Source organism: Cryptomeria japonica, chromosome 1 (genome assembly GCF_030272615.1).
Source record: "Cryptomeria japonica chromosome 1, Sugi_1.0, whole genome shotgun sequence".
NCBI classification, from domain to species: Eukaryota; Viridiplantae; Streptophyta; class Pinopsida; order Cupressales; family Cupressaceae; genus Cryptomeria; species Cryptomeria japonica.
In genome coordinates this window covers 2,801,085-2,827,220 of record NC_081405.1, presented here as the reverse complement: position 1 = coordinate 2,827,220, position 26,136 = coordinate 2,801,085, and the positions used below count along the sequence as shown (strand labels likewise).

At 36.6% G+C, this 26,136-nt stretch overlaps 2 protein-coding genes across 2 annotated transcripts; both read right to left on the bottom strand.

Annotated features, from left to right (window-relative positions):
- Positions 1-21,094: 21,094 nt before the first annotated feature.
- Positions 21,095-24,075, bottom strand: LOC131876445 (uncharacterized). Its single transcript, XM_059221861.1, has 6 exons — positions 23,901-24,075; positions 23,077-23,274; positions 22,616-22,917; positions 22,257-22,480; positions 22,044-22,119; positions 21,095-21,841 (listed from the first exon to the last, which is right to left on the bottom strand). Exons 1-6 carry the CDS (start codon positions 24,073-24,075, stop codon positions 21,095-21,097), a joined length of 1,722 nt encoding a protein of 573 aa, XP_059077844.1.
- An 81-nt stretch (positions 24,076-24,156) lies between these two features.
- LOC131036635 (uncharacterized) lies at positions 24,157-24,795 on the bottom strand. Its single transcript, XM_057968561.2, has one exon. It carries the CDS (start codon positions 24,793-24,795, stop codon positions 24,157-24,159), a length of 639 nt encoding a protein of 212 aa, XP_057824544.2.
- Positions 24,796-26,136: the final 1,341 nt, after the last annotated feature.

Below are 26,136 nucleotides of genomic sequence, written 5' to 3'. Positions count from 1 at the left end.
TCTAGTTGATCACATTTTGCATCTTGATAGAATATAGTTTATTCCTATCATCTATTTTGTTCTCTTTTATTTGTGCTTTCCATTGCCTCTAGATCTTGGTAAAATATCACATGGTATCAGAGCCATTAGAGTGTCATTGGTTCACCAATTGAGAGAAATTTGGGGTTTTGCATTTTGGAGCTTTCTATTGCAGGTTATTATTGGAGCTTGTTGGGTTAGATCTGAGGTCACCATTGGATTGAGGAGGTTTGAGCAATTAAGAATCGCCTTTTGTTTCGTCCAAATCCGACATCTAAGGCCAAATCTAGAGTCATTTGAAGGTGGAGGGTGGTGACTTGTCCCGACACCGATCTGCAATTTTGGAGCATTTTTGGGCAAATCTGTCATCGCCATTGTGCTCAGAAGGCCCAAAACCCCCAAAATCGACTGTCAATTTGTCGAAATTGGCCTCCGTTACCCCGAGTTGAAAAAATCTCCCCTCCTGGCCCGTCGTACGAACTTGCAGGTACAGATCTGAATTTTTGTTTAATTTTTTTCGTTTTTTGTTATTTTCGGAAAAATAAAAAATTAATTTTATTAACAAGGGGGGCGAATTTGTTCTTTTTGGGTTTTATTAACAAGGTGTACCTACGGGTAACCGCAATCATTGCAGCCCTGTAGTGTACCTGCGGGTGTCCACAGGCACTGCAGCTCCGCAGTGTACCTGCGGTGGTCCACAAGCACTGCGGCCCCGCAGTGTACCTGCGGTGGTCTCGCAGTCCTCTGCGGGCCCCTCCCCGTGTGGGGGGGGTTAACATTTTATTTTTTTTGTTTTTTTTAGTTTTTTTTTTCAAATAAAACTTTTTTAAATAAGTTTTAATAATAATAATAATAAATTACTTTTTCTTATTTTTTAAAATAAGTTTTTTTAATAATAAAAAAATATAGTTTTTTTTCTTCTTTAATAAATTTTTATTAAAGTTTTTTTTCAATTTTTTTTTAAAAAATGACTCGCCTTTTTTAATTTTTTTTCTTTTTTTTTAATAAAGTTTTTTTATGGGCATATAATAAATTGTTTTTCTTAGATTTTTAAAAAACACAAATATCATGGACTAAGTCAAATTGGGAACACTTTTTTTCTTGTCGCTTTATACCTGTCTTGCAGTGCTTCCAACCGATAGTCAAGGGGGGGGGGGTCGATTTGCTCCTTTATATCTCTTGGCCACATCCCAATCGGAGGCATCTTTTTCTGCAGTATTCTACAAGGCCTCTTGGTGGCATCATTTTCATGTTTCCAAATTTGCACTATCATATTGTATGCTCTTGCATGAGCAATGTTGTACTCGCACTATCATAAAGTGTCACACCTCTTCGTATCTTATCATTGTTGACTATTTGATGTAATCCTCTAATACACGTAGATTAGGAATATCCTTGTGAGACTTGGTGCATTGCTCCAATTGAGACTTAGATTGTACAGATTTGTGCATGGCTCCCATGAGACTTGGATTGTACCAGTATTTTTGCCATTTACGAGTATCCAAATGATTCTCAAAGTAGGTTGTCTCCATGCCTGATCTTCATTTTGTTGCAACAAGTGATTCGTCGTCATTGACTTGGTACCTAGTTTTGTCACACTTTGACATTTTTGGTGCAATATTGGCTCTCTTTCTTCCTTATGGGGAGGCATTTTGGTCATCATCATTGGACCATCTTTGCAGGAGATTCGACAATGAGGGAGGGCTTCATGGTCTCTTCTTCTCTCTTATGGGGGGGACTTTTTCCTCACATGAGGTTTTGTTCTTCTCATTCATCATTGAGAGCATTGTGTGCTTTCATCATCTCTCTTTTGGGGGGGATTTTTTTTCTATTGGGTTTTTCTCTCTTTCTCCGTTTATGGGAGATTGCATTTGCATTTGTACATGGGTACCTAACATGGCCTCATCGTCAGGACCCATCTTGCATTGCTTGGTTGCATTGTAGACTTTAGTGCATTCCCCTAAGTTGCACTTAAGGGGGGGTGTTGGTGTAAATAATTATTCATCATGGATATTATTACACTATACCTAAGTTTACTTAGGTACATGCATTTAATAGTAGTTTGGGTATGAGACACTTGGGTGTTTGTGTCACATTGAGATAGTGTGTGTAGGAGAATTTCCACCTTTTATGGTGTTGATCTTGTTACTACTCTATCATATCCACTTATTGTGGAGTGATAATTCCACCTTCGATGGGTGATCCACCTCATGTGGAATATTTTATTGTTTCTCCTACCTACCACACCTATTTCCTACCTAACCTTGTTTCTTATTGAGCCACATGTCATGTTTGTGTGCTCACATATCCATATAGCCTTGCCTATATAAGCAGGCTCATCTACATTGTTTGTACGGGCATTCATTGAACTATGGACAATGAACAACTATTAAACAACAATTGATGATCCAGTTGATCACATTTTGCATCTTGATAGAATACAATTTATTCCTGTCATCTATTTTGTTCTCTCTTATTTGTGCTTTCTGTTGCCTCTAGATCTTGGCAAAATGTCACAAAAACAAATCCAACATAGTGACTATTGTAATGAAAAGAAATGCTAACAAGGGAAGTGAAATGAAACAACCTAATGTAAGCATGCAATGCATAAAAATATTTTTTTGTAATTTCTATTATTTGAAAAGGTAAATGAACATGCAAATCAGAGAATACAATGCAAGTAAGTTGGGTTCACCAAAATGTAATGGTGGAAAATAGGATTTACAAGTTTATGTATTCAAGCAAGGAATTAAACCTACTTTCCAAACATTAAATATTAAAGGGAGAGTGAATTTAATTGATCCAAACTCACTTTAAGTATGAAATGAATTGAATGCGGATCAAATTCACTTCCTTCATGAAATTGAGTTGAATTTGTATTAAATGGATTGAAGTTGAATGTTAGATCAAGGATAAATGATGCAAAATCAGTGTAAAATAACATAAATAGTGAGCTAAAAATGCAATATGTAGACATAGAGTTGGATCTAAGGTAAGGGCATAGAGAGGAATTTGTGTCTAAAAATATGTCCTAAAAGTACAACACAAGGTGGCTTGGGGAAACCCTATCCTCCAACTGTCAAATGCAGACAAACAAGAAATTTTTCTCCCAAAAGCTTGTTAAAAAATTGTCAAAGGTGCCCTAGACAACTCTGTCCTCCGCTTTTCACTCCCACAAAAGTAAGGTATGATCGTCTTTGTATCTTCTATCGAAATCTTTGATCGTAGCTGCTAGATCTATAGTTTATACACAGAAAGAGGGGAAATAGTGTTGTTGATAAGAGTTTGCCTAATTGAAACCCCTGGCTTGGAATTAACCCTTGAATTGAATTGAAATGAGTGACTGAATTGATTATATCTTCAATAGATGAAGCAATGTACTTAGGATAATTCCTCCATGTGTTGATGCAATAGTATGATAAATTGCATAAATTCATCATGAAATCATAGCTAAAACATAATATGAAAATGTCTTGATATAACTTGTTGCTCCTTGAATCAGATCTACTCTTGAAGAAGAATAATTGCTCTTGAATTGGAGTGAAAGCATAATGGCGAGACACAATAATGAGATGATAATAATAGATGATGCAATGAATTAAGAGAGATGCCTTATATAAGGATTTCATAATAAAATCACCTTTAGGCCAACTTAGAATAATTATATTTTCACAAAGAGATAGATTTTAATAGGATAGGACCTACATATCCTCCTGGAATTTAGGGTAAAAGGGTTAGATAAGGTATCTTGGGGTGACCCTAGCTTGACAATTTTAGCCTGAATTTCTAGGGATACGAGATAATATGATCTTAATGCCAAAAATAGATTTGTATAAAAATATATAATGTTTATATGGGGGATACATGTCTTGAGATTTGAAATAGGGTAGGATTTATAATAAATCAGGATAATAAAAGATAAAGGGCACACTTAGAAATAAGGGCCCAAATAAGAGTGTCATGATGTATTAAATTGGAATAAGACTCATAATATTGAATTATATATTTATTTAAATCAATAAAAACCCTATAATGCATAAAGGAACGAGAAATACTAAATGGGTGCTAGGAGAGTGTGAAATTGGACACCCTAATTAAAGTTGTACAATTTATGACGCTACACTTGGAAACAAGCCAAACAATGTTATACAAAAAAAATTGTGAAACACATCCAACTTTGCAAATCTCACAAGCGCTTTTGAATCTTATAATTTTTTTTATTGTTTACCTCTTAAAATTTGTAATACTTGCTGTAAATACCATGTGGAGTTTTCAATATATCATAAACTATTATTCTATATTCATTATATTTTACATACTAACAAAATGTTGGAGCGTAGTGAAATACAACTTTCCGAGTCATCTAGGTACTCGTTAGATCTATTTTTATGTGTTAGAGATGATGGCTGATTTTTCTATAGAAATGGTTGTTTAAATGATAAGTGTTCACAATGTGGTGTCTTTTTCAAAGTTTGTTTCATGTTTTCACGAGGGAAGCAAAAATGAATTTGGAAAGAAAAATGTTGAGAAAAAGAGACATGAGATGGTGAAATGTAGTTTAAAAAGTGGAGGTGAAGGTTTTAGATGTGAGTTGGCTACAAGAGAAGTCAATGTTGCTTATTTTATTTCATATTTTAAGGAAAAAAATTTCTAAAAGTATGTAAGGCATAGCCATAGGTCTCAGTGGATGGATCAACAATTTAGGATGTGTAAGGAATCCTTCCCGATTGGCACTATTATATTAGTATTTGATTTTGTAGAAAACTACACATTGCAACGACAAAATATTTTAAAATATCAATTTTACAGTTCCATTCAGATTGCTATTTTTGTCCACATCATATATAGACATGCCTCTGATAGTACAAAAGAGGATAGGAGGATAATAATGGAGTGTCATTTTATATGAGTGATGATTTATCTCACTCATTAGACTATGTGTAGCCTTGTTTTGAGATTGTTTTTTGAGATCTTGTACGATAAAGATATTACATTGGGTCAAGATCTCATTTGGTCAAATAACTACACGAGTCAATTCAAGAATGCCTATATGTTTTATTGGTTGAGTAGAATGCATGGAGAGAGGGGTCTACCTCATATTTGGAGTTTTTATGAAGTTGGGCATTAGAAAGGGGAGCATGTTGGAGCAAGTGCATGTGTGAAGAGAGCTCTAGATAAGGATAAATTGAGGATATCAAGTGATACATTCAATGATGCACATTCTATTATTGATTGATGTAGTTCAACAATGTCACAAGGAGGCATAGTTGATTCAAAAGTGCACTTGTTATTTTGGTAGGTTGATGAGGACAAGGTCAGAGACAAATGTTAGGCCCAATATGGAAAGCTAATGTACTGAGAGGGGAGGGGTGAATCAGTACTCCAATAACTTTCTTCAATAATAAATTTATTGTTATGCATAAACCAAATAGTGCAGTAACATAATATAAAGCTAAAACAAATAGATAACAATCATATATGATTCACTCCATAACACATATATTTTGGTTACGCAGAAACTCTTGGTTAGAGAGAAAAACTATGGTGGGGATGGCACCCACAACTTCACTACTGCAATAATAAAGAGTGCTCGGTTAGAGCTACATGTTTAGCTATTTCTGATAGCTTACCCTATTAGGAGTATCAAGATCTATTAGATCTACCTTGCTAAAGGATTTTACAACACTTAATCTAAATGTTGCACTTGGTTAGAGGCTTTACAATTTATAGACTTGATTAGAGTCTTTTACCCTGTTAAAGGTTTCTCTTACAACTTCAAAATATTACATTAAAATCATTACAAATATCTATAACTTTACATCTAGAATGTTATAGCACATTCTATGTGCTCAGAATAGACTACCTTGCTTATAGCATACCTCGATAACCCATATAGTAACTCGGTAAACCCTTCTGTCTACTCTGTTCTTTGATTGTTCTCTGAAAACCTTCTCGGTGACCTCTGTGTCTCTATAACAGTCTTCTTACACTCATACACACACTCTTTTTAATTCTTAACTCATGTTGTATAAATAGATCTCTTATGATGGTGATCCATTCATTGCTTCGATCTTACAAACATGTTTTATCAAATGAATAACCATGCAAATTATTTCATTGGTTAGATGACATCAAAATCATACACAATCTTTAAGTGAAATTTCCAATGTGATAACGGTTAGATGTTCCTTGATCTTGTAACATGTTTTCATATGTATGTCCAAGTTCAATAAATCTGGTAACATGTTTCACTCGATGTATATCAACTTGGTGTGTCATCTTTTCTGCTCGGTAGACATGAAATGATACTCGGTAGACAACTCAGTGCATACTACGCTCTGAGACTACTTTCTTCGATAACCAACTGGATTGTGCATACCAACTAAATATCTTGGTAGAGATAACCGACTAGAATATATAGTATAACTTTGACATAAAACTAATGGCAACTTGATAAGTAGTAACAATCTCCCCTTTTGACATTAGTTGAGATGTTTGACAAAAAAACTACTTTCAAAGTTATAACTCAATAATCTATATACTTGCAAAATTTGACTATACTGACAGTATGTACAATAGTCAATAAAATAATATATCCAGATATACTCCCCTTATCAATATACTATACAAAACTCTGATTTTGCATGCTTGATGATTTGTTCTCATGTGTTGCTCTTGATCTTTGCTTATTGTCCTGTTCACTACTCTTGGATACTCTGCTTACTCTTCTCGGTATACTCCCCCTGTATACTATACTCCTGTTGTTTGATACTTTGAATACTATATCACTCCCCCAATACTGTATTACTCCCCCTTTTTGACAAACATCAAAACTTAATTACCATTTGGGGGTGGTAACTGATCAAAAATGGATTTGTACTCGGTCCGTGCTTCGGTGAGAGCGACAGAGAGTGCATTCTTTACACTATCCATTAAAGAATTATGTGCTTGAATATCAGCCAATAATGATATTAAGCCATCTAGAGTGCTTCCCTCTTGTGTAGTAGATAAGGAGGTCGCGTTGATCTATTCTTGGACGGATGAAAGATGAGGAAGGAATAATGTCTGTAGTGTCATTATATCCATCCTGATCTTGTGTTCTTCATTTCTTAAGTCCAATTGTTGAGCCATGAGCTGTTGGAGCTTTGTATAAAAATTATGAACTGAATTTGGCTCTGTGGTCAACTTATTTGAGAGATCGATGATCTCTTTCTCAATTGCCTCTGTTTTTTTTTTTAATGTGTTTAATGAATAAAGAAAATGTGCAAAGTTTCTGAAATAAATAAAGAATGTGCTTGAGTTGAGGAGTCAACTCGGCAATAAATTTGACAAGTTTAACTTTGCCAATAGCTATAGCTTTCTGTACCTCTTCTATCATTTTTACAGTGAGCTCTTTGCCTTTTAGTTTGCTCAAATACTCCGATGCATCTACTCCAGATGTCTCTATTTTTGTTAGGAGTTCATCCAGTTGAATGTGGATGGCTGCATCAGTGGATACTGTAGCTTTAGATAGCATATCTATTAAGAGTGCTTTCACCTTCTGAAGTGCCTTATTTTTCTTTTGAATGGCCATTTACTTCTCTTGTTCAGCCTTTGCTTTGCATAGTTCACCAAAATCAATGAGTGTTTGCCCCTTCAATTTTGATATGTCTACATTGGGCAACACTATTGGTTTTGACAAATCAACTTTAAAACTATGCTTTTTCATCTTCTTTTCTTTACCTTTCACCAATGGAACTAAGACAATGGCTTGTGAAGCTTGATGACCCTCGGTAGGTTGCTTGGTAGAGGCAGCACTTTGATCGGTTTCTTTAGCCTCTGTAGAGTCCTTTGGTGCCTAAGTATTTGGTGTCTCAGTTGCAACATTTTTAGTGTTAGAAGGTGCTTGAGATGTCTGTTCTTGAGTAGTTCCTTCTCCTGTTGTAGACTTGTGACCTTCGGTGCCTTGCTCCGTGTCATGAGGGGTTTCGGTTGAGACAGGTTGCTTGACCGGTGGATAAGGCTGAACTTGTTCCAAGACTGATTCACTAGATACAAGTTTTGCATATGCACTACCTTCTATCATTTCCTATTCTGGTGCCTCTGTATCCATGACATCTTCATCTATTTGAATGGTGTCAGCAGGGTCTTTCTCAGTAACATCGGGATCTTGCTCAGTGACATCAACAATTTCAATTTCAGCTTGCTCACCAACATCCTTGATTTTAAAGATTTCCTGCCACTTTGCTTTTGTCTCATTTTCAACTTCAATGTACAGCCCATTCATCAGTTTTAAGGCTCTCTGTTTGACAAGAAACTTTGAGTTGTAGGTTGTTAGATGTTCTTTTATTTCAGCTACTGACATGTCAGGAAATAGATGAACCAGACTTCTCTCTCTGATCTGTTTCTTCTGAGTCCATTGCATACTTCCATCTATTATCAATATGCAAGTAAAGTTCACTTGGAAGTGACTTTGCTAGTTCTAATGGAGCTAACCAGAATTTTAGAAGTGTGCAAATGACAGCTTCTTCAATTTGTCTCTTCTCATCATATTTTTGGTTTCATACTTTACATATCTGAATTAACCAAATCCTCCATATTCTTTTAGATTAGCACATAAGTTTTCAACACTATGTACATTTACCTTCTTGCTTTTGACAATCTAAAATTTGCTTGCATCCTCTGATTCGGTATCACTAGACTCTTTTGCCAAAATGAGTTTTCGAGTAGATTTCTTGTAGGTCTTTGTTACCTTGGGAGCAGTAACAATTTTTGTTTTCTTACTTGGTGAGGTTGCAGATGCTCTTGTGTTAGGTCGCTTTGGAGGTGGAGTCGGTGAGGCCTTTGATGTGTCCTGTTTCTTTCTCTTCAACACTTTTCCCTTAGGCAATTCAGCGCTTAGTGGTATTGCTGCCTCTTGGGCTTCAGATTCCTCTTCGGTAATGGCAATGGTGCCTTTGACAGGTGTAGAGGAAGAGTCTTCTCTGAATTTCTCTGACAATGCCTTTATCATTTTTGTTGCCTTTCTTGTAGCTTTGGGTACTACAATGCTCATCTTTACCTTTTCCTTTACTTCCTCATAGGTTCCATACCTTAGCTCAGTAGCATGCCTTGGTAATGTGAGAAATGCATCAATTTGATGTTGTGTGATGTCAAAATCAATCTCGTAACCCATAGGTGACAAAGATTGAGTTCTTGGTTCCATAGCATTCACATAACAGTAATCGGTGTCAACTTCAAAACATATATCATTTTTGTATTTCTCTACTAGTTGGGGTGGAATCCTATATCTATTATGCATTTTCTCTTGAAATTTTCTGAATTAGTCGTCCATAATATCATTGAAATTATCACCTAACTTCTTGATGAAGTCATTTATCTGATGGGAGATTGGTCAGTGTAGTTCCCAAACAACTTTACCGACTGATGGAAAGAATTTTTCAAAATGGAAAAACATGCATACAAGTAATGATCCAAACTTTAATGTATTAGCCGAGTTATTTTTCTTCGGCTTCCAAATGGTGTTCAGATTCTCAAACAGGTTCTTTAGCAACACCTCACATAGATCAATTTTCATTCCCTTTTTCACAATTTTGTAGGCCAGGTCTACTGCTACACAGGGTACACTGTTTTCCCTTGCTGATTGGAAGAAACACTAACCCATTACTCTTATGGAAAATTTTAGTTCTTCATCAGTGACATTATTCAGTTTCAATCCTCTTCAATCTGATTCCACTCTGGTTAAACTAATCAATTCCTTCTGTGATATCATCTTTTGGGCTCAGGCATGATCATAAATGGGGTAACCGGTAATCAGATGAATGATCTCCTTGGTAATCTTAAATGGTTGCTCTTCTAGCCACATGAAATAATCGTGCTCTACTTAGGACAAACTTAACCCATTGGGGTTTGAACACACGGGGATAGGTTAGGGCTTCAGTTAATCCCTTGATCTTGATGTGTTCATACTTGTTGTTCAATTTACCATCAATGCACAGCTCATTGTAGGTGTCTTTAATTTCAACATGACCGAGTTCTTCAACATGACATTTGGTGAAGAATCTCACATCCTCGACTAACAACACTCTGTCCGAGATGAGTGAAAAAGCGGTTTTATCATCCAGTTCAGATGCAACTTTGGGAGTCAAAGAGTATTTTAGTGAGGGCTTCTCTACATTCTTGACAACTATGGGATCTTGGATCTTGGGCGCCATTGTAGATTTCAGATAAAAGCTAACAAAGGATCCTTAGGGTTTCAAGATTTTCAAACAACCGATGCTTTATACTTAGCAGATAATGGCAACTAGATAAGATTGGTAAACCAGCTTAACAATGCGTTTAGATTGATGTAAATACCTTGAATTTGCTTTGTAGGAGGTTTGAGCGCCTTAGATTCGCTTTGCTCTACTCTCTCGAAAACTTGGTAAGTTGAAAATGACCGCGAAAATTCTTTTAAGTACACAATATGCCTTATCGAGCTTCGTGCAGGTTAGGTCAAAAACATTAAATGCACTCGGCTCCACTTAATTTTCTTTCCTTTTTCCGCTTTAACCAAGTAACCAAACTTCCTTCATTCACCGACTAGACAGGTTTCCTTTATAGTGCTTTAAAAGACTTTGATAGAATTTCAAACTTTACTATTGCATCTTAATTATGTAGATTTGAATTAAGTACATGATAAAATAGGAACTGTTAAGATTTAACCTTGAGATAATGCAGTCCCTTCATACCTTTACCGATTAATTTGGAATAGGTGCACCTAACTCGGTAGGTAAGGTGCTTACTTAATTTGACGCAATTTCCTTCTTTTTCCAAATCATCTTTAATTTTTCTTTTATTTCCTCGGTGTCTTTTCTAGGTTCATCTCTACAATCTCCAGCTAAATGTTCAACTTTGTGACAATGAAAACATGTCATACCAGGATTTCTCCATGATCTTCGGTTGTTCATTCCAAACCTTATAAAGCAGTCGGCACTTATATGTCCATATCTTCCACAACATTCACACCATATCCTTGTATTGTAATCCCATGGTACTGCAGAATACTATCGGTAAGGATTTGTGTGAGTTCGGTAACCTCTAGCATTTGCTTGGTGTGCATACCACATATAGTTCTTTTGCTTAAACCAACACTTCTCGGTACTATGTCCATATCTATTGCAGTTTTTACAAAACCCTTTGAATTTTGCCTTTTGATAATTGTTCACAGACTTTGTCCTACATTGATTAGATGTGTGACCATATTTATTGCAATTGTAACAATAACCATTGGACTTAGTGACATTCGGTTTCTTACCTTTTCTGATTTGACACATGTTGGCAGTGTGACCTTGATTTCCACAGTAGTTGCAAATAGGCTTCTTTCTTTTGATGTTATTCTTGTTTCCAGCTTGCTTTGATGATTCTCCTCTCTCGGTAGTATGAATTCCCTTCTCGGTAGAGTCTTTTCCTTTGTAACCGAGTCCTGCATCCTTGTTGGGTCTTCTTGTATTCAGTTGCTCATCCAACATCTTTGATGCTTCATAACTCTTCTTGAGTGTTTCTTTGGATTTCTTCTCTGATTCAAGTTCATCGGTCAACCTTGATACTTCAAGTTTCAATGCTTGATTCTCATCATTTTTCAAAATTGCTTCATGATGTACATAACCTAGTTGATCTGATAGATTTTGTTGAATTCCAGTCAACCTTGTGATTTCATCATTCTTATCAGATACTAAGACTTCAAGTTGTTGTTTCTCTCTTTCTAGATCTCTTACTTTATCCTCAGTTGTCCTCAATGCATCAAGATTTTCAATCATCTGTGTGTTGAAATGTTCATGTTCTCTTTTCATTGCTTTCAGTTGATCAGCCAGTGCTTTGTTCTTTTCTTTCAATACTCCAATCATTTCTTTAGTCTCTTCAGATATACTGTTCTTAGATGATGTCTCAATTTGTTCCACTAACTCTTGAGAGTCCTACAAATCATCAAATAATCTTCTTCTCACTTTCAAAGATTTTTGCATTTGCCTTTGCATGTCTACAATCACTTGATTAGCATGATCCAGTTCTTCTTGCAGATATACAATCTTCCGAGATTGTTTATAGCCTTCCATTGATAAGATCTTTCTCTTTAGGCATTTAAACCCTTTTCCAAGATTGAAGCTCTAATACCAATTGTTAGGCCCAATATGGAAAGCTAATGTACTGAGAGGGGAGGGGTGAATCAGTACTCCAATACCTTTCTTCAATAATAACTTTACTGTTATGCATAAACTGAATAGTGCAGTAACATAATATAAAGCTAAAACAAATAGATAACAATCATACATGATTCACTCCATAACACATATATTTTGGTTATGCAAAAACTCTTGGTTAGAGAGAAAAACTGTGGTGGGGATGGCACCCACAACTTCACTACTGCAATAATAAAGAGTGCTCGGTTAGAGCTACATGTTTAGCTATTTTTGATAGCCTACCCTGTTAGGAGTATCAAGATCTGTTAGATCTACCTTGCTAAAGGATTTTACAACACTTAATCTAAATGCTACCCCTGGTTAGAGGCTTTACAATTTATAGACTTGATTAGAGTCTTTTACCCTGTTAAAGGTTTCTCTTACAACTTCAAAATATTACATTAAAATCATTACAAATATCTACAACTTTACATCTGGAATGTTATAGCAGATTCTATGTGCTCAGAATAGATTACCTTGCTTATAGTATACCTCGGCAACCCATATAGTAACTCGGTAAACCCTTCTGTTTACTCTGTTCTTCGACTGTTCTCTGAAAACCTTCTTGGTGACCTCTGTGTCTCTATAACAGTCTTCTTACACTCATGCACACACACTCTTTTTAATTCTTAACTCATGTTGTATAAATAGATCTCTTATGACGGTGATCCATTCATTGCTTCGATCTTACAAACATGTTTTATCAAATGAATAACCATGCAAATTATTTTATTGGTTAGATGACATCAAAATCATACACAATCTTTAAGTGCAATTTCCAATGTGATAACAGTTAGATGTTCCTCGATCTTGTAACATGTTTTCATATGTATGTCCAGGTTCAATGAATCTGGTAACACGTTTCACTCGGTGTGTCATCTTTGCTGCTCGATAAACATGAAATGATACTCGGTAGACAACTCGGTGTATACACGCTCTGAGACTACTTTCTTCAATAACTGACTGGATTGTGCATACTGACTGAATATCTCAATAGAGATAACCGACTAGAGTATATAGTATAACTTTGACATAAAACTAATGGCAACTTGATAAGTAGTAACAACAAATTGGGTTGTTAGACAATTAGAGAATCTTCAAAGATGCATTCATTTTGAGCTCAGATGCAAGTAGATGGACCATTTGGACATCAGAGTTGGCTTTCTTTTGTTAGAATTGTATTTAGTGTGACCGAGATCAATGTGAATCAAGTGCATGGGTAGATACATGGATTCCACAATACATAACTCCTTTATCTCAAGTATGTCAAACAATATCCTCTTTACATGATGACATGGAAAGTTCACTTGACTGTGACTGTATTTTAGTTCTACAACCAGGACATGTTTATACAATTATTGCACCATAGGGCAATGAAGAGAGATCAGACTATTAATCAGCACAAAGTGTATAGGGTAAACGAAATCTAACACAATTGATGACTAATGATGATGTGTCCATGTATCCTATAGGTTTAGTTGTTGTTGCTAGAACTTGGTTGCAAACATATATGATTAGAAAGAATGACATACTTGCATTTAAATACTACAAGAAACATGAAACCATTATCATCTATTTGCACCTTGTTATAGAAAAAAAATGTTAAGTTATTGAAACATCATGCCAAACCAAGGAAAAAAGAATTACGGACAATTAGCAGTGCCAATCATGAAGCAATATTAGATACTCTTAAGCTAAGAGATGACCCTTCAGACATACTTGACTAGCATATCTAGCTCATATTAAATGGGGAAAGTGTGATAATTTATATTTCTTATTCTATTAATGTTTACTTTACCCATTTTTGAGTGAAACATATGTTGGAGTTTATGTTTTTGTTAAGTCTTAACAATTATAGGTCTTTTTGGTGGACAATACTATTGCATCAACATTATGCCTAAACATTGTGGGTACATTTGATGTAGTTCATAAGCAAGTATCTTCATGGTATACTCTTACATCTTGATTTATTATCATGCATTTCATATCAAAGAAAGATCATAAAATTTTGTTGTTCACGTTATTTATGCTTCTTAACATTTCTTAAAAAATGTAGGTCTTTTTGGTGGACACTACTATTGCATCAACATATTGCTTGAACATTGTGGGTATATTCAATGCAATCCATAATAAAGTATACTCCTACCTCTTGATTTATCAAAGAAGTGAAGTTGATCTTTTGGTTGGATACTCTAAGGAATGGAAGGTACAATGCATTATTAATAATACCATCCCTATGGTTAATCAGGGTTGTCCTATTTTGATTAGGGTTGTACTAGGTTCATAAGGTTCATTATGCTTATGTAGATATCTACATTTGTATGAATTATAAAGCTTAACAAGATTCTATTAAAATATTGGAATCCATTTTTTTTTTTGGTTAAGAAACTTAGTTTCTGTCATGGCTTGGGAATGTAGGGGCTAGGAAAATCATGGAAAAATCTAATTCAACTACCAAATTAAAGAAGTGAAGTTGTTATTTTGGTTGGAGAATCTAACAAATGGAAGGTACAATACATTATTAATAATAACACCCCTATCATTCATTAGCGTTGTCTTAGTTTCATTAGGACTGCTGCTTTTTTACGATTGCCCTATTTTCATTTTAAACAATTATCATAAAACTTTGTTCGCGTTGCTTATGTTTTTTGAAAACATTTAACAAATGTAGGTCTTGATTTATATGTGGGAACTATTATACACAAGCTTGGAGTAGGACGTGAAGTTACAATGGCAATGCATCCAACTTTGGAGTTTATGATACTTTCATTGTTCAATTACTTTTAGTTATTATTATTTTTTTAATACTAACATTTTTTATAATATTACAATGTATGTGTCTTCAAGAGTATCAAGGGTTGGAGCTATATGTTATGAAGCAAGGATATCAGAGGCACATGTATTAGTTGTGTTTCTAGGATAGCTTGATAGTAGGATGCATTTATTTACTTGTACATGATCACATTGATATAGTTGTATTGATGATATATGATGTATTTGTACATGATGACATTGATGTAGTTGTATTGATGATATATGATGTATTTGTACATGGGGACATGGGAAATCATAAGGACATGAGGTTGTAATGGTGATTATGTGTCTAGAATGCATGCAAATTATGATTATTAGGAAGAAAAGATGAATAGACTAAATCTTATGTGTATGACCTACTTATGTATGTTCATGGATGTCACATGTATGTGTAATGGTGATAATGTGTCTATAATGTATTTGCATTTGCATGTTAGTTCATTTTAGTTAGCCTTTTAATTCATTTGCATTATCATTTTTATTAGGGATTACTATAGGCTTGTTAGTATATATTAAATCCTTTTCATCCTCATTATCATTTCATTACATCTTACATTAGTTGCATCCTACCAATTTTGCGTCAACCGAAAAAGTTGTTGCGCTAAGAAAATGGTCCTAAGAGATAGTGTCACTATGATATGTCCCTAATAGTTCGAGCGAGTTGGGAAGAAAAATAGGAGAATTCCTAGCATAAGCCCACCTACCTAGACGTGTTGGTGTTGATGATTCATGCCCACGAAGAACAAAACAAAAATTAGTCTGCCTTCCAAATTTACATTACATGCATTTGACGATTTTTGCATCAACGAAAAAATTGTTTCTTTAATAAAATGGCTCCAAGTCTTAAAATTTTGATATGGATTTGTTGGTTAACAGATTTGTCTCCTTCTTTAAATTTTAACTATTATCTTCTTAAAGCAAAATATGACTCCGTTTTACCCTTTAGAAAGAAACAAATATACCAACAGTTGGAAGAATTAATGAAAATTCAACCTCTGCATTAGAGGGCAGCTCCTCGTATGATTTACAATGAATTTATTATACAATTGATATGATAACACTTTTATCCATAAAGAATTAAAAGGCTCCATCATTTATCCATCAACACAAATAAACGCCTTCAAAACTACAACATAGGAAAATGTCTCAAAGAATATTCAAAGGAGAGTTCACAGACTCTGATTCACAACATTTTTGTTGTATAAATTCCAAGCAAAATAAGGACTCAACAAAAACTAATGGCTTGATCGATACTCTCTCATGCTTCACATAGCAAGGGGGATCAAGCAAATCAATACAATGTGAGTCATCCAACAACCAATAATAAACATGAACTAAAAAGGAATACAAAGATAAATGATCATCAAATTATATTGTGCCCATAACAACTTAAGAAAGATTATGAATCTCAGAACGCATAGATTCAAAGATAACACAACATTTCATTGATAACCAGTCATTGTATCATCCGAACAATTCATATCAAAATTTTATCTACCACTCCCAAAATCACAGTTTTCGGAACCCATACAAAGATAAGCTCTTCAGCTTAAATAGCCACCAGGCCATAGTTTTTACATGATCAAATAACATTTACTTTCACCAGGTGAAAGAAACCATTTAAAGAAACATAAAAGAAAACTAAACTAATAGCCACTAAAAGGCTGACATTTCATTTTCAGATCAGCTAGACTTCCACCGTGGGAGAGGAGGTTACGGGCTTGTCCTGCTTTGCCACAGAACCACGCCATTCAAGGTGCGTTGCCGAGAAGTTTAAGATGACTTGGAAATAGGATAGGCCGATGTGCATGATCCTCTGCTTCCATACTTCTTTATCCATATTTACCTGTGTAAATTTTGCCTTGTGAACCTCTAAATGGTCCGAACAGACAAAGAACATTGATTCAATCCTTGCCGCTTTTGAAAAATCATCAGTGGTCAAGGATTTTGTTGTCTGAATGAACTGGATCCTTTCTTGAAAGACCTTAGTCATGTCTGCAGATTCTTCGATTACCTTGGTGCCCTCCTTCATGAGTTGAATATCGTGTCAATTAAGTCAGTCAGTCCTTTGAGTAGCTTGGTGGATTCTTCATGGCCCTGCTTGATGATAGAATTGCACCATTCCACATTTTTCTTTGACACGTACAACACATTGTCATCCAAGTTCTCCATCGGTTTCTCAGCTAGGAATTTCATCACTCCATACTTCTGAACATCGTTCATCTGTGCGAGGACTGCTACCCACTTAATCCTTTCTTTTTACCAGGCGACTATTTCGAGTTCAAGCTCTTTACTCACAGTTTCAGCATCCTTAAAAACTTTAACCAGATTACGAATATAATCTAACCCTTGTTGTATTATCAAGCCCAACCATTTATTAAACATCTTCATCACTACCTTGTTCCTTTGAACTTGATCTAGCATCTCCTAATTTGCTGGTGATTTAGAATCAAATGACACTAGTATCTGTGATAATGGTTGGGGGTTTGGGTCGTGGATAGCATTGATGTACTGAGCCATCTATGTGACAACTTGCTTCAGTTCTCTCTTATCCTTTTCATCTTTCCAAGTCCTTGAAATTATCCTCTTTGTGGAGAATTCCAGATGTTTAACATCTACAACCCTTGAAGCAACCCCCAAATCTATCTTCTCCATGGTGAAATCCTCCTCTGTAGCCTTGTCTGCATCTCTTCCAGGAATGGGTTTGGCAACTTCTATTGTCCAGTGACCTGTTGTGTCATCCACATCAAGAATTGCCTGTGTTTTGAGCTTTTTGGGCTTTGATGTCTTTCCCAAGCATTTGCTAACCATGTCCTCTATTGGAATTGTGACTAGTACTACACTCCTCTTTTTCCCAATGGTGGCTTCTAGCCATCTTGGTGCAATTGCAGGTTCCTTAGGTGGCGGAGTGGTCTGTGCATCTGGTGAAGTAACAATTACTAAGGTATTCATGGGATCCTATTGAATTTCCACTTCTTTATTTGTGTCCATTCCTTGCATCCCGGGTTCGCCTTGATCCTGTGAATCCATTGTTTGTTCAAGCTCTTCACTGGGGTCCAAGTCTACAATGACCTGTTTCAGGACAGGTGCCTTACTCCTCTTTTTGCTTCTAGACCGAGTTACTCGGGCAACTGTGAGACTAGGTGGCAACCTTTTTGGCCTTCTTGGTTGAATTTTCTCTACAACAGGCTTTCAGACACCTACAACATCAGCAACTCCATTAGTGGAAGAAACAGGAAATTGAACCAATATGTGTGAATCAATTCTTGATTCATGTGAGGACATGTGGGGTCCGTCCTTGAACTTCCGATTCCTCAACCATCTCTCCGTTCTCTTGACAACATTGAAGGTTCTTGTTTGGATACTGTCATCTTCCTTTTTGTCCCAGTCAATTTCTAGAATCGGTTTTCCTTCAATCTCAGTATCAAACTCAGGATCCAAAACATTCCTCTTTGTATCTTATGATATGCCGGATATATTAATTGGGAGCCTCATGGTAGTTATCTGCTGCAAAGTGAATCTAGACCATAGTCTCTTTCTCACTTCATACTCATCCTTGCAGTTCTCCCAATAATCCTCTATCTGAGGTTCATGGCAAAAATGACTGTCTACATTAAGGTTCTCCCTTGCATAACCCTTGCTGTCAAATTTTCACCTTGCCACATATGGCTACAGGTTCATCCTTTTGAAATCCAGTTCCAAGTTCAAGGCATCTGATACAGACTGGCAACTGTAATATCCGAGTTCAATGGGAAATACCACACCAAAGTCACCCTTTGCTCCTAATCTTTTATCTATGTAGGCTAGTTGCCTACTCACTTCTATAAGCACGTAGCTATCAAAAGCATACCTGGGTAGTTTGAATGGTTGGCCTTCAAAGCCACCTACCCGTATGTAAGTAAACCGAGGAAATTGGATAAAGAAACTTCCATATATACTCACAAATTCCATAGCTTCAACTGACATTCTTCTGTTTGCATCACCCTGAAGCTCAAAGGCAAGTCTCCCCACGAAAACTCCATTCCACCTGTCAATTTGTTCAACATGTCTATGTTGTTGCAACAGAGGGTAAAATTATAAAACCTCATTCCATCAATCCAAGGTTCACTAGGTAGTCCAGGGCAATCCCTTGTGCAAGATAAAATGTAGAAAAGGTAGGAAGACATGTAAAACCCTGTCATCCCCACAAAATTTCTCAATCCTTCGTGAAGTCTCTTTGCAATTACTTGAGACCAATCCAGAAATCTGTCACCGGATAAAACCACTTGGATGAAAAAGTACATCCAATCCTCCTAGTAGAAGGAATGTGAATTCCCCTTCACTCTGTTCAAAAGTATAACAATGTCCCGCACCTCTGGGATGAAGTGTTCTCTAGTCAGGGGCTTGGGTAACTGTGATCCTCCTTTCTGAATCTTCAAGAGCCAATTTCTAGCAATTACACTCATGTACTTGCTCTTCTTTTCGGAGAAATAGGCATATGAACTCCCAATAGTCCAATCCTCATACTCATCCTTATGTGGAATACCCATTGCCGCCATCACCGTTTCTCTATTAATTCTGACTAGCTCCTCACCATCGCAAGTTCTGATACATCTATTCTCAGAGTCATATCTGTTCATGCATGCCAACAATAAATCTGGGCACGGTGCGACGAGCTAGAACGTAGCAGCTTCCACAAGACCACTCTTAACTATCTTTTCCATTAATGAACTAGTCTGAGGGTTCTTGGTTCTTTCCAAGAAATCCCCTAAATCTACATGAATTAAGGAGGTGTCTTCCAATTCTGGCAAAATACTCACTAGACATGAGGTCCAGCCAAGCTTTGGCAGCATAGGCCTCATGTTAACTATCTACCCCCTTAACCAAGAAATTTTAACAACAAGATTATCCTACCCCAACAATTTAGAGATTTCCCTTTTCTATACTGATAAAAACCTCAGAATCTCAAAGAAACACAACTTAGGAGAAATCAACTGAACTTACCCATTAACACCATGAAAACTGCAAATTCATACACAACTTAGGAGAAATCAACTAAACTTACCTTTAGCGCCTCCAATTTATTGAAGAATGGTGGGTATGACCTTCCTAAATATGGAAACAAATTCATACACATTTCCTTCAATCGGATGGATAAATATCTTTAGAGTTACACATGCTTCGGCATGATTTACCCAAGCATGTGAAGTAACGGTGAAATGACACAAACTGACACCTTCTTAATTATCCATCACTTCTGCACAAGTAATTTGATGTTCTCATGATTACTTTCCACGTTTAGAATTTTAAATTGCCGAATAAGGGAATATTCCTTCTTGTCGAGCCGCTTTTATTTCCACCAAAAAGCCTTAGAGTTAGTTTTGAAATGAACCCATGAACCTTGAACCATTTGACAAAAAGGTTCATCGGTTCAATGTTCACTTAAGAAATATAGCAGTGAGTGGGCGACACACAAAACAACACCGGGAACGAGCGACAAAAAAAAAGGACTATTAAACGTGAACCTTGAACCTTTTGAACCACTTTGAAATTTGGTTCAAGGTTCAAGATCGCATATCAACTCAAAACATAAGGACTCATGCTCATCATATAACGATACATTGTCGCGACTCACGAAAAGGCATTTTGAACTTTGAACCTTGAACCGCTTAAAATTTTGTTCAACGGGTTCAAAACTTCAATGACCACAAACAAAAGCGCACTTGTTTGCATGACGACAAAGACCACAAATGACTCTTTTATAAAACATGCTTTGAACCTTGAACCTATTGAACTTTTCTTTTGAAAGAGTTCAACGGTTCAAGTACGAAGGAAAATGAATGACCCAACGAAAGTAAAGGCACAAAAGGCAACCCACGAGCAAGAATACTTTAAAAGGGAAAAATTACGAGTGGACTAACATCAGCTCTAACTGGGGACTAGAACTGTGAAGGAACTAGAAATGAACTACAAAATCTCTGGTTTCGCATGCAGACTTTATTTAAAGACACAAACAAAACTAAACTGAAAAGACAAACAACCGCAAAATTAACTAAACACTATATACAAAAACCACGAAGGACTCTCGTTTACAGTTGATATAATTTCAAATCTTGACCATTATAAGTCAAATGAAGAACAGTACCATCCAGATGTGCAAGTTTGAAAGAATTTGGTCCCTTTACCTCATGAATCAAGAATGGTCCCTTCCAGAGTGACTCGAACTTGGCATGTGATCCCTTGGGCTCTCTTCTTCTATCCCAGAGCAGTACCTGATCACCCTGGATGAACTTTCGAGGCCTTGCTTGCTTGTCAAATATCCTTTTCACCCTCATCTGGTGTTCTATTATCCGGTCCACTAGTTTATCCCTTTCTTCATCAATCTTTGTCAGGTGCATGATCCGCTTTTCTAGAGAACTCTGGAAATAAACATCTTTAATAACCATTTTTAGTTTGGTAGCTGCCAGCTCCAAAGGAAGTGCTACCTGAGCACCAACACCATAGACCAATTCAAATGGAGACATCCCAATTGCCCTCTTTGGTGATGTACAGTCGGCCCAAAGGGCTTCATACAGTTTCTTATGCCAATCCTTAAAATTCTCACTCACTAATTTTTTCATGATATTAATGAGATTTTTATTACTGGATTCAGCCTTGTCGTTTCCCTTAGGATAATAATCAGATGAGTGAGCAAGAGAGATTCCATGATCATAGCAAAACAAAGAAATTTCAGTAGAGGAGAAATTGGTAGCATTATCAGCTACAATTTTTAACGGAACTCCAAATCGAACTAGGATGTTCTCTTTCAGAAAATTACAAATAATCTCTGAGGTTGTCTTTCATATCGGAATGGCCTCAACCCATTTAGTGAAATAGTCTGTGGCTGTCAATATATGAGTGTGTCCTACACTAGAGGTAGGTGTCAAGGGACCAATGAAATCCAGACCCCACTACTTGAAGGGTTCCTCTACAATCACAAGTCGAAGAGGTAATGTTGTGAGCTGCGGCTTACCTGTAAACAACTTACATTTTTCACACCTGGCCACCCATGCATAGGCGTCCTTGAACATTCCTAGCCAATAATAATAGTTCCTCAAGATCTTTTAGGCAGTTACTGTTGAAGAGAAATGACCACCACAAGCTTCGTCATGGAATGTTTTCAAAAGGGACTCTTGGAGCGATTTATCAACGCAACACAAGAAGGTTCCATCCAATCCCCTCTTATATAAAACATCATTAAAAATGACGTACTTAGCAGCTTTTAGCCTCAAGTTCCTCTTCTCTTTCATAGAAAGATGTTCTGGGCAATCTCCATACGTCAAATAATAGGCTACATCTACAAACCAAGAATCTTGAAGACCAACAAATAGGACTAAAGGCAATTCCTCTGTCACTTCCTCCTTGCTTTCAGCAATCAGTTTGCACAAACCATGCCCCCTTACCAACTTTGTGGGTCTAATTTCTAAATTGAACTCCTGAATTTTTGACACCCAAGAAGCTCTTTCATTCATCCCTATGTCTTGCTATGTCAATATGCTCTTGACTGCTGAATGAGGCACATAAACAACAGTGTGGGAATGGAGAATATAATACCTAAACTATTTTACCACCTTCACGACCGCATATGCTTGTTTTTCCATTATTGAATATTTTAGTTCATGCTTTTTCAGGGGTACGTGCATGAATGATATAGGGACCTCATCATTATCCTCATTTTTCCGTAACAAAATCCCTGACATAGTGTGCTCTGAGGCATAGCAGTAGATAACAAAATCTATACTGAAATCGGGATTAACTAGGACAGGTGCCTGACCGATAGCATTCTTTATTGAGGTGAACGCTTTCTTCCCTTCCTCACTCCATTTGAAAACTTGTTTCTCACTCATCAAATTCATAATGTATCTGGTAGTTTCTGCAAAATCCAGGATGAACCTCCTTAGAAAATTTACCTGTCCAAAGAAGGATCTAACGACATTCCTACTTGATGGTAGAGTTAGTTGTTGAATTGCTCTTACCCTTTCAGGATCTATTTTCATCCCCTCCTTAGAGACAATATGACCGAGCAACTTACCCTCTATGACTCCAAATACCAACTTCTTCAAGTTCAAGGATACCCCATTCTTGCGGCACCTCTGCAACACTTGTCTCAGGTCCCGCAGGTGATGTTTCCTTCTTTTTGAGAACACTGTCAAGTCATCCAGATATACAACAATGATCTTATCCTTTAAGTGACCAAAGGACAATTCCATAGCTCGCCGAAATTTCACTCCTACATTGATCAAACCGAAGGGCATCCAGTTATAAGCAAGTGTACCCCAGGGAGTAATAAAGGCAATTTTATGTTGATCATCTTCCTGAATGTTGATCTAATTATATCCCGAGAATCCATTAAGCATGGACATCATCTTCGACCCTGAGACTGTTTGCAGAATGTGGTCCATGGCCAGCAAGGGATAATTGTTTTTTAAGTTGGCTTGCTTAATATTTCTAAAGTCTATGCAAATCCTTATTTCCCCGTTTTTCTTTCTGACAGGTATAATATTTGCTATCCATGTAGAATGATGGATGGGATATATAATCTTGGCTTTTAACATCTTATCTACTTCCTGGAATATAGCCTGTGCTACTTTTGGATTGAAGCTTCTAAGCTTTTGTTGGAAAGGGCTTTCTCCAGGCTTCAAGGGAATCTGGTGCTGGAATTTTCCTTCTCTAAAATTTTAAGATCGTCATAACACCAGGCAAACACGTCCTTGAACTCCACTAGGAGGCTAATGAACCTTTCCTTTTTTGTCGGCGTACAACATTTTCCCAGATTGATATATTTGGGCTCATTCTCGGTACCAATGTTAACCTTTTCGTAACCTCCAATATCCTAAGCTTCTCGGGACTTGTCACCTTTATTATTCTTGTAGGCATCATTATGATCAAATAGATGCTCCAAAGAAACCAACCCTTTAGGGATCTTGTTTCCTTTCAACTGCATGATTCCATCAGGCAACTCCTTGGCTCGTTCTAGTGAAAATTCTTTGCACTCTGCATCTAAACCTTCAAAATACATGGCAGAAAACATGTCTACACTTTGCATAAAGTTATTTATTTGTTTATCATTCTCAAATACTTGCCATGAATCAGAGTTGTCTGGGACATTGGGTCAATATATCAACTCTACCCTATAAATATCCTCAACAAATTCAGGATGTGGGACTAGCAATGAAGCTGAGACTGCTAATGAATCTACTTTTGAGTTCAATTCTCTGGGTATTGCTTCAATGGAAAATGCATTGAAATCCTCGATTTCGTCCCAAACTCTATTCCGATAGTGTTTCAGCCTCTCATTTTTAACAATAAATAACCCTCTGACCTGTTTTATAATTAGTTCAGCATCTCCTTTAGCCCGCAAGAGTTTCACGCCCAATCTCTTAGCTTCAGTTAAACCTAACAACAAAGCCTCATACTCAGCTATATTGTTGGTATTTTTGAATTCTAGCTCAAAAGAAAAAGGAATAGGATTGCCAGAAGGTGCTATTAACACTACCCCTACACCAGAACCTAACGTTGCACAACTAATATCAAACTCCATTAGCCACAGGCTTTCTTTTCCCTCAATTTGAGATGAATCCTCCTCTACCTCATTGTCAGACAAAATCATGTAGTTTCCAAATTGACAATCATGATACAAAATCTGGGCTCTAGGGTCATCAGATGGGAAAACAGTGAATTTGGACTTTGGTTCAGGCTGCAGGATGACTCGCTGTTTGCCAGTAGGAATTGTGGCTTGAGACCAATCCATTTTGATTTCACCACCTAAGTCTCTACAGAAAGTACGACTTAACAACATGTCATAACTAGCTGGGATGTCAGCTATCAGAATTGTCAACTTGATCCTTTTATCCAGGTAGGAAGCAAGAACTACTTGAGCATCCTTAATTTGGCCTAGCAGAGGAATTTGTTTTGAATCCATAGAGTAGCATCTGCCAAAAGTCTTGGTCAAGGATAACCCTAATGCTTTGGCTACAGCAGAGGGCATTATATTGTTGGATGCACCTGAATCTATAATATAATTATTCAACCTATAACCATTTATGAATAATGATATATAAAAGGGCTCTGGTTTTGACTCAAGGAGGGGTGTAGAAACATCTATTTGAAGAGCAATTATTTCAGGTATCTTTTTACAAACCGAAGGATGAACCAACTCATTACTACGTGAGGGCAATATGGCATTCACTGACTATTGTGTTCCATTAGTCCGTTGTGCATTATTTCCTTTTACAAATTGTACAAGTCTGTCTAGTTCTTTAGGATTTAGCTTAAGGTACTCAGCAAGTGTGATTTGAATTTGAGAAGACTTACAGAACTCTATAATATCAAATGAACTTTCTTTTTCAACAGGCTTTAAAAATAAGGGTTCTTGCAATTTTTTATCCTTATTGTGAAATTTTTGGTCAATCCCTTTACCTTTGAAAGCCACCGTAGACGATGAAGAAGCCACCTGAGGTTTCACATTTTTTTGGTTTCTTGTGAGTACAACACATGAAGGATCCTCTAAAGTAACCAAAATATCACCTCCTCTTTCTGAATCTGACTCGTACTCAAGAAAATGGATTTCAGAGTCGCCAGGTTGCTTTGAAGATTCTTCTTCTCCCCACTCACTTGAGGTATCTTTAAAATTCACCAATTGTGCATAACGCACCATCTCAGGACAGGAACTGTCATCATGTACCTACAGTGTTAGCACCTAAGAAGGGTGGAACATGGAGACTTTGCACAGATTCTAGAGCCATAAACACGATCACCATCAGATACAAATTTCCTATACCCAGGATAGAGGATTTGATGGATTGCTTGGGGGGTGCACAGTATTTCAGTAAGATTGACTTGAAGAGTGGTTACCATCAAATAAGAATCAAAGAGGGTTATGAATGGAAGACAACTTTCAAAACGAATGAGGGTCTCTATGAGTGGCTTGTCATGCCATTTGAACTCTCTAATGCTCCCAACACATTCATGAGACTCATTAATGAAGTTTTACATGATTTCATTGGTAAGTTTTCTTTGTGTATTTAGATGATATTCTTATTTTCAGTAAAACTAAGGAAGAGCATCTAAATCATTTAGCTATTATTTTGAG

Excerpts from the sequence above, each read along its gene's own strand:
- LOC131876445 (XM_059221861.1), bottom strand. The coding sequence starts at position 24,075 with ATGTTTTCTGCCATGTATTTTGAAGGTTTAGATGCAGAGTGCAAAGAA. Across the intron at positions 22,918-23,076 it reads GGTATTTGGAGTCATAGAGG|AAACTACCAGATACATTATG; the intron begins GTAAGTTGCTCG and ends TGGATTTTGCAG. Across the intron at positions 22,120-22,256 it reads TTGAGGCTAAAAGCTGCTAA|TAACTGCCTAAAAGATCTTG; the intron begins GTACGTCATTTT and ends TCTCTTCAACAG.
- LOC131036635 (XM_057968561.2), bottom strand. The coding sequence starts at position 24,795 with ATGGATTGGTCTCAAGCCACAATTCCTACTGGCAAACAGCGAGTCATC.